General features: G+C 35.6%; 1 protein-coding gene across 6 annotated transcripts in view; it reads left to right on the top strand.

Annotated features, from left to right (window-relative positions):
* LOC136847145 (uncharacterized) overlaps positions 1–16,471 on the top strand; it is a 70,883-nt gene that overhangs the window by 44,293 nt on the left and 10,119 nt on the right. For all 6 annotated transcript variants that reach the window (XM_067118531.1, XM_067118532.1, XM_067118533.1 and 3 more), the window contains one exon: positions 10,858–10,951. In XM_067118531.1, coding sequence (XP_066974632.1) covers positions 10,858–10,951 — 94 coding nt within the window. The remainder of the gene's footprint in view (positions 1–10,857; positions 10,952–16,471) is intronic.

Here is a 16,471-nt window from a genome sequence, read left to right as displayed (position 1 = left end):
GTCACGTAAAGACGATATATTTTTAGTTTGGAAAAAATAGGGGCAGCAGAAATTCTTTAAAAGAAAAATCTTGTGTATGAAATTTTCTTGCATGTGTGTAGAAAGTCAATCTCAACATAGTGTGAATGAGTTTTTCTCATTGTATTGTGTGCGTGAGTCATTCTCGTGTGTGTGTGTATAAATCTAAAAGTCTGAGCAACTGTATGATAATGTATACTCGGGTTTTCAGTGATGTCTAAAAAATGTCACCAGTCTCGCTATTTAGCTTAAAATTTTATGACGTAAAATCGAATATATTTATGACTATATGTAAGTAAATTACTATTTTTTTATACATTTTTATGAAAATTCAAAACTTGATGGAAGTAATTTTTTTTAACGTAGTTACCATCGTAAACCGGTGTTGGAAACTCTTCTTTGAAAACTTGCGAGTTTGATCTCTCTGACCTTTTCTGACCCTCTCCCCAGTGAGTATTTTTATGTGAATATTTTTCACCGTGACAGTTTTCCTTTAGATTTTTTTTTCACGAATCCGTATCCGTATTTTGACAGTTGCTACTCGGGAAATTGAAGAGCGGTCTGCGAAAAAGTCAAGAGAAGGATGTTGGCGTTGTTCTTGCCGTCTTAAGTTTAGCCAGAACACATGTAGCCGACACTTGTCTCCTGCCGAGGTTGCTCTCGCTTTTCCTTTTCCTTGTCCTCTCTCTCTCTCTCTCTCTCTCTCTCTCTCTCTCTCTCTCTCTCTCTCTCTCTCCCGAGAGGGAGGGAGGGAGAGAAACGGGGGGTGGGGATGGGACGGCAGAGAGAGCCTCCCACTTACCCCAAAGCCGGTTAAAAGTTGGGTGGGTGGAGGTCCCCAGGGGCAAGGGTTAGTGTCCTCAACCTCGTCCTTAGAAGCAGCATATAACAAGTGCTAACCAAGCATATATATAACAGACAGACAGACGTGCAAAGTCAGTGCGAGAGGAGAGTGAGTGGTAGTATTATACACACTCGAAGCGTTTGTGTGCGTGTGTGATCTCGGATGTGCTTCGAGGGCAAAGAGATTGGAAACTTCATCCCAAGAAGTGGCGGTGGTCGTCGTACCTCGTGCTTTCGGCGTTCGTTCGTGTTGGTCCGAAGGGCAATTTTGTCACGAGGAAAGGAAGACGTTATTTGCCCGATTTTCGACTGGTTCTCTTTTGACTCGAGAGATTTTTTTTTTTAGCCGAAGTTACTGGTAACATTGTGGTAAGAAATAGTTTCTATTTTTGTGTTACTTTAGAGAGAAATTGAGTAGGAAAACTTCTGACTCTAGAGATATATTTTTTAGCCGAAGTTACTGGCGACATTGTGGTAAGAAATGTTTTCTGTTGTGTGTTACTTCAGAGAAAAATGGACTAGGAAAGTTTTTATAACTGGATAATTGGGGGTTGAGTGATAACGTCGAATTGATGGGAGTAAATGAGGTCAATCTTTTATGTGTTTTATAACTTGATATTCCTTTATCACACAGGATGTAGTGAATATTAAAAATTGTATATCTAAGTGTGCATTGTTTATATAGAATTTCAGTAGGAGCATAATATTGCGGATCTGAAGTTTGGACTCTGTTGTAACACACACACACACACACACACACACAGAGAGAGAGAGAGAGAGAGAGAGAGAGAGAGAGAGAGAGAGAGAGAGCGTGTTGGCGGGATAGATAAATGTTTAGGGGTTGTAGCGTTAGACGAGATTAAGTGAGGGTCGTTAGGAGATTTTTGGGGGAGGGGAATAGTGTGTCCTGGGGAATAGCCTGGGGGTGGGGGGAAGGGGGAACCGAAGGCAGCGTTGGCGTGTCGGAGACGAGAGTAGAGAGAGACGCTGATGAATCATTAGAGCATTTTGGTTGCAAGAGCAAGTAGGGCCTTCATCTTATGAATATTTCTATGCTATTTGTATTCGTTTATTTGTTCTTTTTGGCAGCAAGATATGGAGAATGTGTTTTATGCTTTATTCACAAGACTGTTCGGCCAAAATTATTGGATTTTTGCCGCTGCAAACCTGACAGAAGTTTTATGCCGGTAAATATTTTATTTGGGTTTTGATGGGTGTGTATCGGGCTTTTGCAACAAAAGGGTAAATGTGTAAAGTCCTGTTTATTGACAAGAAAGCAGTGTACTGTACATGAACTTTAAGTCAGATTGCCAAAAAATATAAATATATATACAGTAATATTATATATATATATATATATATATATATATATATATATATATATATATATATATATATATATATATATATTATATATATATATATATATTATATATATATATATATATATATATATATATATATATATATATATATATATATATATATATATATATATATATATATATATATATATATATATATATATGATAGATTGATTGATTTGTGCATTTGTTTGTAATTTGCACAATCATGACTACAGTCACAATATTAAGCCATAAATAACCCTTGATATCGAATTCGCGAAACCTTGGGAGTAACTTGCACCCAAATGGAATTATAAGTAAGTGTCTATTTGCTTTTGGCAGGATTCTAACCAGCGCCTTCTCAATGCAGAAAAGACAGTCGATTTACCCATTCGTCTATTAAGAGATAAGTCGAATTCGGCTGTGATGTTCTGTACTTGGAATCGAAGTCGGCTATAGGTCAACTCCTCTATCTTTGCATATGCCCCTTCCCAAAAAAGCACAGGTTCGAATTCTTGCCGCCAAGGTAAAGTGAATTTGATATTAAGGGAATTTTTGCTTAGTATTTGTGATACATACACGCACACGTGCTCTTAATTAAGCCTCGGTCGGTTTGACCGGTCATACGTATACCACACATGAATTTTCTATCTGTCACCTCTACCTAAGGTTCTTTGCAGCGTGCCTTCGGCCCCTAGCTGCAACCCCTTTCGTTCCTTTTACTGTACCTCCTCTCATATTCTTTCTTCCATCTTACTTTCCAGTCTCTTCTAACAGTTGATTCATAGTGCAACTGCGAGGTTTTCCTCCTGTTACACCTTTCAACCCTTTTACTGTCAATTTCCTTTTCAGTGCTGAATGACCTCATAGGTCCCAGTGCTTGGCCTTTGGCCTAAATTCTGTATTCAAAATATATTCAAATAGTATCTGTCATCCATAGTTGTTGATTGCTACTTTAGCCTCATGTGGCCAAGAGCACATTTGCGCTGGACCTTGATTCTCGAAACTGTGAGTCATTCCCATTCCCTTTCCTCGAACCTGTGGTTTTATTGAATTTTTATAGTTCGATGTTGAACTTCAGATGATATTCAGTAGGGCTTCCATATACGGTGGCGAGTTGAACTACAGTAATTTCTAGTAACTGATGAGATGACGTGGGAAAATTCCCCAGGAAAGGAGGGGTGACTTGGATAAGGGGTGTTTGATGCCATAACCGTAATTCTTTCATTTTTGAGACACACACTCAATATATATATATATATATATATATATATATATATATATATATATATATATATATATATATATAATATATATATATATATATATATATATATAATATATATATATATATATATATATATATATATATATATAATATATATATATAATATTATATATATATATATATATATATATATATATATATATATATATATATATATATATATATATATATATATATATATATATATATGTATATATATATATATATATATATAATATATATATATATATATATATATATATATATATATATGTATATATATATGTATATATATATATATATATGTATATATATATATATATATATATATATATATATATATATATATATATATATATATATATATATATATATATATATATATATATATATATATATATATATAATATAGGTGTGTGTATAGAATGTTTGTATATATAATGTGTGTGCATCCGGTATATATATAAATATATTTTTTTTATTAGGAGACCAACCATTCTTCTTCCAAATTTGAAGAGATTTTAGACCCCTTTCGTTACCTTATAAGAGATGTTTTCAGGTGACATTGACAAAGATTGTAGATACTAATGGATTTTAAAAAGAGGATTCCAGTAATCATCGGAGCTCGGCGTCTCATTTTCGTGAACTGTGACATCAGGTTCCATGTATTGCTGTCTTGCTCTATGTGTTGACCTTATAACCGATGTTGCCAAACTTATAGGTCTGTGCTATAGGCAGTGTGCCATGGCTTTCACAGTCTCAGGTTGCGGGTTACATTGCCTTTGACCGTGTTTAGTTATTGATATATAACATTTAATCTTTTTTTATTAGGCATTCGGAAATTGCCCTTAAATAATTAATAGACAGGTAAAACGAAGTTCGTTTTGGATTTTGTCCTTGACATTATGATGATAATATTTTTCCTCAAAATTCTTTATGGCCAAATGAAAGATCTCAGTAGCCAGATAAAGTCACTGATGGTGAACAGCTGACCTGCCACGTAATTGACTCATTTCGTCATCACCACCACCACCACCTCCAACGCCGTGGCACTCTCGCCTTTGGTTTGCTTCGTCTTCCGCAAATCCTCACGCATCTTCCGTGTAATGGTTCTTACCCTATTTTTTTTTTTTTGTATAGTAGGCTGGACATTCCAACTCTTCCGGTGTCCACAGGAGCCCAGGGGGGCATTTATCACGTATTATTCTCCCACGGGTGATGCGGAAGGCACATCCATCTTCCTTTCATTATTGCCTCATCTACGCAAGGGCACTTCCGTAATTTCCCTTATTGTTTCATATGTCACTGTCTGACTCGTAATATTTTTTTTTTAGGTTTTATTCTCCAACTAACATCATCCCGTAGGGGGGTAGTGCGGTCAGTGCACCGTGTAGGCGTTGCTTAAACTTCTTTGCAGCGTGCCTTCGGCCCCTAGCTGCAGCCCCTTTCGTTCCTTTTACTGTAACTCCTCTCATATTCTCTTTCTTCCATCTTACTTTCCACACTCCCAACAATTAATTCATAGTGCAACTGCGAGGTTTTCCTCCTGTTGCACCTTTCACACCTTTTACTGTTAATTTCTATTTCAGTGTTTGGCCTTTGGCTTAAGTTTTATATTCAATTCAGTTCAATTCTATTCAAATTAACATAATTTTAGGAATAACTTGTCATGTGATTGTCATAGCAATACAGATCGCACTAGATTACTGTAATATGTAAATCATATTTTCTCACGCAAATTCAGTCTCTTTGATTACTTATTTCCAAATCTTATTCAGTCTGTCCATTGTTTAATTTGCCCCCCCCCCCCCTTTTTTTTAGTCTGTCGCTAAATTCCATCTCAACCGTTTTCTTGTTTTGGTTTACCATTGCCCCTAAATATTTGAAAAACTTGACTTTGTTAATCCTGTCTCCATCTAGTGTTATTTTATCCCTTTGTACTTTTCCCTTACTTTATACTCATTATTTTTTTCTTGAATTTATTATAAATCTCATCTCTGGGTGTGGTGTATTCTATTAAGCAAGCTTAGTAAATTTTGTGGTGTTTAGCTGATGAAAGCAGCATCATCTGCATATTCTGAGTCTGTTAACTTTCTTTCGTTACTCCAATATAAACCTCTTCCATCTCCAACAACTTTTTTGAATTATAAAATCTGTGATAATGACAAACAATAAAGGTAAAGTAACATTCCCTTGCAGCACCCCATTTACTATTAGTTCACTTGACAAGAACCCATCAACATAAATTTTGCACTCACATCGTTCATGGATAATTTCAATTAGCTTTACGTACATTACGGGAATAGGCCTACTTTAACGACATGCGACCCCCATAATGCAGTATTGGTCTGTGGACATGTGTCGACTCCCTTCTTACATCAACAATGTCTGTCAGAAGGGGCTTTCTAAATAATGTACATTGGTGCATGACGTCTTAAAACATATGATTCCCGTAGGGGGTTAGTGCTGTCAGTGCGCCTCACGTGGTGCACTGTAGGCATTACATTAGGGTCTTTGCAGCTTCCCTTCGGCCCCTAACTGCAACCTCTCATTTCTTTAACTGGACCTCCATTCATATTCTCTTTCTACCATCTGGCTTTCCATCCCCTCTAAAAACTGTTTTTTATGCATTTGCTAGGTTTTCCTCCTGTTACACCCTTCAAACCTTATTGAATGTCAGTTTCCCTATCAGCGCTGAATGACCTCATAGGTCCCAGTGCTTGGCCCTTGGCCTAACTTTCATATTCTATTCTGTTCTAAAACATGATTGATATATGGAACTCCTGCCTTTTCCAAAACCCGTTATCTTCTGGCGTTGGATAAATTGTAACTAGCTCATAATTTATGCAGTTACATTCTCAGAGTTCTTTGTTTTGTTGTGAATTAGACGTTAAATCATACTTTGTGGTTAGGTATCACGTGTGACCCCTGACTCATTTCTTAATGACAGTTGTGTTGTCGTCGATGTTTCTGTTGTTTCCGAGCTGCTACTTATGCTGGGTTTCAGAATATTGTGCTCCTTGTGCTAATTGTAGCACACCACGCTCCAGTTTTTTACTTGAGTTTTTTCCACCCCAATTTTTTACTTTATTGTATTTTCCCACTCCAGAGTTTTTTGCGAATATTTCAGGGAGTGACTCGGGGAAAAGCAACCAAGTCAGTAGATAACCAGAGTTACAGGAAATGAAATAAATCCAAATTAATTGTAATGCGTGTGAGTCAGAAATTCGAGAACCGGGCGTGTGTCAATCATGCAAGAGAAACGTGATGCGCTTCAGGAGAATTCGAGAAACTTTGCTTTTAGTTTCTTTTGAATTCACTCGTTTGCTTATTATCATTAAATAACATTGTCGGGAACTGGCAGTTGACAAGAAGTGGATATTTGTTTGGAATTACATCAGATCTATGTATTGTATAAAAGGGAACCCCCCCCACATCCCCGCCGCCCATTAGCTCTTTCCCTGATATCCTATTCCTCCCCCTACCCCCTACTTTTGCCCCGCCACTTACTTTTGGCTCCCCCCACCCCACTTACTTTTGCCCCTCCCCCCCTCACCACCACCACCATCCCTAGTAGAGTCATTTGGGATAACGTATGAATTTACGTATTCGTTTAAATTTCCGAAGAAATTATTTGTAAATTTATGTACGAATATCGAGTTATAACTGTATATTATATTTTTAGTGTGGGACTTTATTAAAATTCGTAAAAATGCGAGGGAATTATTTTGATGCATTGGCAATTATATTATAATTGTCATTCTGGAATTAAGTCATCAATTATACGGACAATTTTTTTGTGATCAATTATGGGGACAATTTTTTTTTTTGCGACGGCAGTGATTCCAATAAACAGATTATTTCTGTTAGAATTAATATCTTCAACATACAGTGCAGTACAGATTTGTATTCTGGAAAAAAATTCGCTTTATGAATATCATGCCAAAATTTTTAAGGTTTAGAATGAACCCCACCCAGTCGCCGCTTATGAGGATTATCTATCAGAAGTCATATAGCTGTCTATCAGGTTACTGTACTACTATTCTTTGAGAAAAAAAACCTTTCCCACCTAAAAGAGCGTAAGAAAGAAACTTAAACCTTGCACTGCGCAGAGGTTTCAACGGAGCAGCTTTGAACCCTATTTGCATATAGTGAACTGCGCCATTAGATTTTGACCATTGCCTTATTATTTGCGTTTTCGTGTGTCGTCCCCTTTCTAATTTACTTGTTCATTTTCTCCGTAAGTTTAGGTTTTTAGTATTCCGTAACTTAGTATCTTTCTACTTACTATCCAGGGTGTAAGAACTATTAAATATTATCAGAGTGATTTGAATACACATTTTAAACCAAACGAGCATCATGTGCGCACAAACTCATGCGCACAAGACATTCTGGTTCGATGGGCGATCGTTGCTGTCAGATAAATGAGAGAAATTTCCGAAAATTCTGTTGGTCAGAGTATATGCGTGCGCGTTGTTAAAATATCTTTTTCATATCGTGTAAGTAACATTAACAGTTAAAAATAGGATGAAATTTTGCAACATTTCGTTCGTAAACATTTAGATTTTTATGGCAATACCAAGCAGAAATTTGCAATTAAATATATGAAATACTTTCATGGAAATTAATCAGTGCGACTTGTTTATATTATTAATAATGGTTTGTTGTTGGGACCCTTAAATTGATTAGCTTTTTCATCGGTTTGGAGTAATAAGACGTAAGGTAATCTGTACCCATTGGTACGGAAGCATTCTCTCTCTCTCTCTCTCTCTCTCTCTCTCTCTCTCTCTCTCTCTCTCTCTCTCTCTCTCTCTCTCTCTCTCATAACGAATAAACCATGAATATATATTTATTTAAAATGTTTTTGTAGTTTATGGGAAGATAGCACTTATTAGTCTTCGGTATTTTATACTTTCACTTATGAGTATTGTGTTGTTTCTCAGTGTTCGTTGGGAATGTTTAGCTCATTTTGAAATAATAATAATAATACTCAAATCATCTACCTACTTCATTTTAGCAGGCGAGTTCGTCATAATTCAAGTAGAGAATTCATTGAACAGCAGTCTTGAAGTGACCGATCGTGATTTGACCTGTTCATATTGACCGGCGATGTTTTCAGCAAATTTGCGAATTAACCAAGTCTCTTTTAGTATAGCTGCGAAAGGCATTTCCGTTCCGTCCAAGGATATGGTTGCCGTACGAGGGAGCTTTGCCGCAAGGTTATTTTCGTGCAAGACAGGATGTGGCGCATTCTTTTAGAGCCATCTTTGTTTTGCGTGCTTGTGGAACTTTCGTCTTCAGTTCTCTTGTTTTGCTTCATTTTTTATAAACTCTGGCTCTATTCCCGTAAATTATCAATGCTGCTTTTGTAGTTGGTGTTGTCGTCAACCGATTTTGATCGAAAAATAAGTGAGACAGACAAAAGATGGACTTTAGGGGAAGAAAGGGGGAGGGGGGGGGGTTTCACACCAGGACGAGGGTATTTCGATCCAGTGTTTGAAGTGGATTAGTTGGGAGAGATTTTTCTTAAGGTTATATATATGTATATATATATGCACACAGTTATGCAGTTATATATATATATATAAATTTTCATTAATTTAGTTATTACTCTATTGAAACTGGGATACATTTTCTATTTTTCAGTTCATACCTATTTTTTAAAATTTTGTTGCCCTGTTCGTTCAAGAGAGGATGACCTTTTGTAATATAGCAGAATTATTGTGGAATATTTGAAAAGTATTTTATGGAATTTTAAGTAATAAATGGAAAAACAAATGAGTTACTATAAATGAGCATTTGTAGCAAAATGTTGAGAATCAAAGAAATAAAAGAAAATTACAGCAAATATAAGAATAAATACAAAAATAAGAGGCATGTGTAATGTGGAGTAAACGGTAAATGTGAATTTTAAAAGAAATAGTGGATAATACCATTGACATAGCCTAAGTACGCAAAAAGTGTAAGGCTGGCTATCCTATCTTGGAATAACGTAGGATATGGAGAACACAGGAAGGGGGCTTATCGCCTGCTCTCTCATACCCACCTGCCTCCTGGACTGAACAGGTGGCCTTAAATCTCTCTCTCTTTCATGTTGAGAAATTTTTTATGGAAGTCATAAACAAGTTGTCATGTTCATTAATCTCTCTCTCTAATGAATTGGGATTTTCAATGCTTCTTGCATATCCTGTTTTGAAAGTTTTCCTTTTGAAGCAGCTGTTGAAAAATTGTGTTGTTTCAGTACAATTTTAATGATAAATGAATATTACCCTGATTGGTGGAGCCAAGAAGTACTCTTCACATGAACTTAAAAACAAAACTCCATCCACTCATTAACTTTTCTTATAGGTATTTTATAGGTATTTGTTTGTGTCAGGCTTGTTTGGTTTGTTAACAGAAGAATGCAGATTGTTACTCTGAATTTTTATGAAAATTTTGCGAGAGGTCATCTTGTCACTCAGTAAATAAAATTTTGATAAAAAAAAATTTGGAGCTGGATAATTTTTGGTTGGGGGATGGATGGGACCTGAATGGGTCACCCTTTACAGAGATTTGTGGTCCACGATTGCTCTTTTCACTTTTATCACATTGAAATTCTATTACAGTGTTTTTGGGTGGTCCATATGAATTTACATAATTATAATATGTATTTGAATTAAAATGCTAACATTGTTGATGCTTAATGTAGGCTTTGAATATTTGCTAGCTCTTTAGCTGAAATTTTAGCATGAAGCTGATATGCTGATGTGATAGCTTTTAGGTACCAGCCATTTTCACAAGTCTGTTTTTTTATATTGCTTGTTAATAGTTATATGTATTTTGATGTGCATGAGAGAGAGAGAGAGAGAGAGAGAGAGAGAGAGAGAGAGAGAGAGAGAGAGAGAGAGAGAGAGAGAGAGAGAGAGAGCAAGTATTTTATTATAAATATGCAATGCTATACAAAGTACCATTGGTCATGCTATTTGAGATTTAAGTTGGTAATCCATGTGGCTGTATGCTTTATTTGCAGGGTAATTTGTGTGTACCTGCATATACACAGCATAGTCAGCTGTTTACCTATCCTTTCATGTGTTTGAGTAACCCAAGCCTGAAGGAAACAAAAAAATGTGCGAAGGGAAATCAGTAATTAGGGGTTGACCAGAATGTTGCAAGATGGCAGGTTATAGTTATTAGGGGAAAAGGTGGGGAAAAGTTTGTTTGTAGGAAAAAGAAATATTCGGAAAATTGAACTCGGTTTTCCCTCTCTTCCCCCAAGCCATGACTGGACCGTTAAAATTTTGAGAAGTTAATTATAATCCCTCCAGTGTTGTTATTTTGTACTTTCCTACATCTTTTAATAAAAATGATTAAAATATTGTGATTTTTTTGCCTTGTCTTCCTCAGGTACATTGAGGAACATGTCCAGAGAACAGGTGTGGCCATTGAAACTCAGGGGTTCAGTTTTGTCACCAGCGGTCGTAAACGAGAATCTCTTACCGTAAGTTATTGAAACATGTTGATGGAAGTATATGTGGGAGTAAAAGTAATTAGAATTGCTGTTTCATTTCTACTATCATCATTGCTTCAGGCAATCATAGGTAGGCTGTTATTATCTGGCTGTGATTGGCATGGAATTTTGTGACCCTGGGCATACATTATTGCATTACTTGTATTTTCCAGTTAACCAATGAAAACAGATCGGTGTATTTAGTATGGGCTGTCCATCAGCTGTTCATGAAGTACACATTTTTCCTTGTTTTCCACATTTACATGCCTTTGCCAGTGGTGTAATATATTGTTGGCCCCTGTGATACAGTACTTCTATTAAAACTTCTCTGAAAATTGCCATCAGACTAATTGCTGGATTAGACTTTGTAGTTCTTTAGCTCAAGTGTTTGACTTAAGAGTCTGTCTTGAAATTGCCACATGATCAAAGTTCAGAGTATCTCACTAACGTATTGTGGGTATTTTGCAATATATCAGAGGTACTGGAGTTGTATGAGACTTTTTTGTTTTTTCTCTCTTTTTTGTGGTGGTGGACTGGTGGTATCAGTTGACTTCTTGCTTTTCTGTTATGTAATATGTAGTTAGCATACATAGTTATGGAAGGAGCTGAATGGTCAGTCTTCCTAGGAATCAAATGGCCATATGTAAGAGAAAGAAAATATTGGAATAATGGCAGCTATAATAAGCAGGGTGGTTTCCTAGGCAGCAGTTTTTCCATTCTTTATAAATATCCAGCTGTTGGGAGGGGATCATCCTTGGAATGTTTTCACCTTCAATTCTATAGCTCACTTCATCCATTCTTGAGATATCTTGCCAACACGCTCTCACAGATATGAGAAAACTTACCGTTGTTAGTTGCAATTTTGGTTGCGGAGGTAATAAAGCTGAAAAAAATAATTGGAGGAAAGTGTGCTAAATGTTTCCTCAAACAAGGGGCTCATATTTAAGACTGGAAGGCTATTTATTTAAATTGGGGCATGGACCAGTGATTGAGAATGTGGTGTAAACAATCTAACGATATCTCCTATAAGAATGGGAGCGTTGGCATAGTATTTCCTGGGAGTTTGAGAAGACCATTTGTCATTTATGTAAAACATGAGGTAATTGAGTGGTTGGTTTTTGTACACTGGCAGTGGTTATTCTCTAAGCAGGTTAATGATGTTATGCCATCTGAAAATAGACCCTGAAGGAATTAAAGTGGGATAGTGTGTTTATGAATGAGTAATTTTTGATTTTTGTAACAAATCAGGTAATAAAAGATAGCCAAAATTTGTGGTATGACATTATGAAAGGGATACACAGCATGGTAGGGGAACAAAGATTTGCTAAGGACAGCAGAAGGAAAGAACCACTTTCAAACCGTAGACAATACATAGGTGTGTAGGAACTGCTTGAAGGTGTCAGGGCAAAAAGAACTATTCAGGATGAATGGAATTAAAGTCTTTACACAGCAGAGAAAATAAAATACAACAACAAGAAGATGGCAAAAGAAAAGATGTGAAAGGTGAGGACTCCTTGTATTGATTGTGAATAGAAAAATTTAGTTGACAAGGAAAAAATAAAAAAAAGCAATACCATGACACTCTATTAAATGGAGAGTGAATATGACCTGGATAATGTTATGACTGGGATCATCAGAGAATTTGATGATTGAGGAGGTTAGGAGAGCCTTTAAGGAGATGAAGAATGGCAGGACTCCAAGGTCATCAGCCACAACGTGTCATTTGAAAACAGCTGACAATCCAGATACTGGAGAGTTGACTAAAGTAAGTGAAAAATTGTTAAAAGTGACCAGTTGATTAGGGAATTATTATTGTATTATTACACTAGTATTCAAAAGAAAATACGATACATTACAGTTTGAAAAAACTAGAATTTCTGTATTGGAAAATGTTCTAGAAGTTAGGAAAAGGAAAAAATTCTTAACATGTCGTTCACATGATTTATTATCAGTGAGGAACTAACTGAGAGGTAAGGCGTTAGGAATATTTAAATTTGTGATTTCATGTTTAAATAGATGTTTTAGGCATGCAATGAAAGGAACAAAGGAGTGGTTGTTGAGAACTAAGCAAACAAGAATTCAGGCAGAAAGTTATTTGTTAGATGAGATTGGACAGAACTCAAATTTAAAGAGAAATCCTGTCATGAAAGTGACTATGATGGTGATTTGTAGGCAGAGTGAATGCCTCATTATGTGGGGATGAAAACAGTCAAAATTAGACAGCTGTGTGGGAAGTGAAAAATTGAGTAGACAAGAAAAACAAAAATCAATACAAACAAGCAGAACATCATAGGCTGAACTAACAAACTTTTAACATATTGGGAAGTATACTAGATGAATGTATTGTTCTAGTACCACATGAGGTAAATCCATGTTGAGGATATTGTAGAATTAAAATTATTACATATGTAGTTTAGTAGTTATATTAGTAATTACTTGTGTGGCAGTTTGTTATACACAGAATGTTAGATGAAATAACATAATTTTGAGGTCATTATCAGTCCTGCTTTGCTTATTTCCAATTTTTTGACCCGCAGAAGTGTCCTCCAAGAACTGGATGTAGTAATGAAAAGTCATAACATTTAAATGGTAATTCATCTAATATGACGAGCACTTATTCTTCCTAAGCATGAGTATTCAAATACAAAATCTAACAGTCAAAGGGTGAAAAGTTATTTTGCTACCTAGCTTAGTTTGGTAGTTACAGTCTTTTGATTTTGTCTTTTATAATAATTAATTTAGTCGCTTAAAGTGATAGTTAAAGGATTCTCTACAAGCTTAATTGCACTTATTTACTGTCAAGGTTTAACTTTTACCACACATTTCCTCCACTGTTTATCTTGTTAACATATGAAGCACTTTTATATTTTTTGAAAACTCATTTACTGCCCATAGTAACATTACCTATCTAGTGAACCACATGTATTTTTAACTGATGTCTTAAAAGATCTGTCATTTTGTATTTTGGAATTCTTGATGTAAATTGTTCAGTTTCTTGCAAGTGCAAGACATAGTTGAAAGGAATTCACTTCTTTGCAAAAGAAGCTTTTAACTAAGTTAGGATGACGCCGGCTACAGTTAAAGTAGACATTAATTTTTTCCTTGCTAGCTTATAACTTTTGTGTTCAGATTTATTTGCCTTCCCTGTTAATCCTTCCATATTTTAATTGCTTTGTTCATTAGTTGAAAATGTTTAGCTTGGATTGTACAGGCAGGTTTCTGTAGTCATGAGTAACCTAGGTTACTGGTATTCCAATGACCGTAAACTAACTGCCTGTTGTTAGGTTACCTTTAGTGACATTGAAACAGAATGAGGACAATTAGATAAACTGAGCAGTTGTCAGGTGATGGAGAAATGGCAACTTAAAATTTGTAGATGCCAGTCAACACCAGATTTTTTTTTTATAGATATCTCTACTTTTCAGAGTACAAATAAAGAGCTACACCTCCATAACTAACCTTTCAGCATAACTTAGGGCTTTTAATCAACAGTTCTGTGTACCTTCCTTAGTTCCTGTCTGGAGTTATGTCCACTTTGATATCTAGTTTTTAGAGTATATGCCATTGGTTTGAGCAGATCCAGCTTATTTCTGGATAAGCATGATGATGTCATTATCCTCTTAGTGGTACCTTATTTGTTCTTAGGTGTTTTCATTATGATATTTAGATTTCATTTGTTGTCTTTAAGGAACAAAAATTGTGAAATATTTTTTAATGTTCAGTAACATACATTCCCCCAAGTCTTTCATTGAATCATTTTCACCATAGAAGGGCTGGAAGTTTAGATGAATTAGTTGCCAATTCTTTCTCCAGGGTTAGTTGCCAATTCTTTCTCCAGGGTAGATTTTTGACAATTATTAACCTCTGCTGGCACTACATTGATAGATTATTGATCTTCAGTTTAAGGTCCTGTTGAGTATTTTTGCTTGGTTAATATAATTCCTGCACTTGCTAATAAAAGCTTGTATGTAATATATATGTTAAAATATATCCTAAGATTCTTGAAATCTTTAAGATTTATGTACTTTATGTGGGTATATCTGTTACTGCTATTTTGAACAATTCCTTGAGTGGGCATATAAACCATCATTTTGTGTGTTTTTGCTAGACAAACAGAACTCAGTTATATATGAATTATAAAGTAATTATCCATGAGGCCAGTCCTCAAGTGTAGGACCAGTCTGGTTGATTTTGGTTTGTTTTGCATTGCTGTTTGTCTGTAAAACTTATCAACATAGATTTTCATGAAATGCATATGGGCCAAAGAGCTTTATCAGCCATGGCTGACTGACACACACACACACACACACACACACACACACACACAGAGAGAGAGAGAGAGAGAGAGAGAGAGAGAGAGAGAGAGAGAGAGAGAGAGAGAGAGAGAGAGACTAAATATCACCTAGTAATAATCTTTATATGACATACGTATTTAAAACTTTATGCATTTTATTCTTGTTTTATGTTTCAGCCTCAAAGTTTGGTGGAAGAGAGTTATTGAATGTTTTTAAGCGATTGTAAAGTAACATCTTGCTACAGTAACATTTTATGCATGAAAATGCATTTTCATTTGCAGTGTTTATCAGCTTTATTTTTCAGAATACAGTGTAGTAGTTTTACTTATTCCTTTTAGTTACAACACGAGGTTCTTGGCTTTGACATAGTGAGTTTGTGTGTATTGGTAGTACTTTATCTAACCTGTGATGATGACCTGGTCACTTTTCTGTCATGGGTTTGACTGGTTCTCTCAGATACAGTAGTGGAACATCCTCAAGTGATACTCGTATTACTTAATGTTTAGAGATGCCTATTGAAAGATGAAATATTTTTGATACAGCCAATTATTGAAAATCATTGTAACTGAGGTTTCATCCACTGAAAACAGTACTTCTTGAAAGCTTATTACTGGTCATAAAAGCTCATCATCATTGTAGGGAGGAATTACGTAAATTTGACATGGAAATGAAAGTGACAGTATTGTTTTTACTGTCATTTGCATTGTAGAAATCTCTAGTTTTGTGTATTGAATGATAAACTAAATTAAAGGGTAGGAATGCAAGTTGAATTGACAGTAAATATCACATTCAAATAACACTCTGATATTCATGAGCTGTCGACGAATACTCAGGATGAGTTCAGTTAGGAGTGAAGGCAGTATTGGCTACCAGTATCCCATAAAAAAAAGGAAGTGAAATGTCATTGGCTTTTAACAAACATGATGAGTGGGTTAGCTGTCTGTAAATTTGTGCTTTGTCTGTAGTGGCTTATATTCCTTCAGCAGTTATTGCATGCAGATTCGGACACTGCTTTATTAGTTTTCAGTCAGTTTCTCTGATTAAACAAAAATATGTCTAACTGCATGTCTTTCCTTGCCCTCAGATTTTTAGGAAGGTGCTTCCAGTCTTTATTCTAAAAAAGGCAGTGATGACTGCTTGACTGGGTTGCTAATGATCATTATGCCTCACAGAGGCCTTAAATGTAGGATTAATTGCAACGGGTTGTAATAATTAG

This window comes from Macrobrachium rosenbergii, chromosome 16 (assembly GCF_040412425.1).
Source record: "Macrobrachium rosenbergii isolate ZJJX-2024 chromosome 16, ASM4041242v1, whole genome shotgun sequence".
NCBI lineage: Eukaryota > Metazoa > Arthropoda > Malacostraca > Decapoda > Palaemonidae > Macrobrachium > Macrobrachium rosenbergii.
The sequence above is the reverse complement of the archived record's forward strand: the minus strand, read 5'-3'. Positions and strand labels throughout refer to the sequence as shown.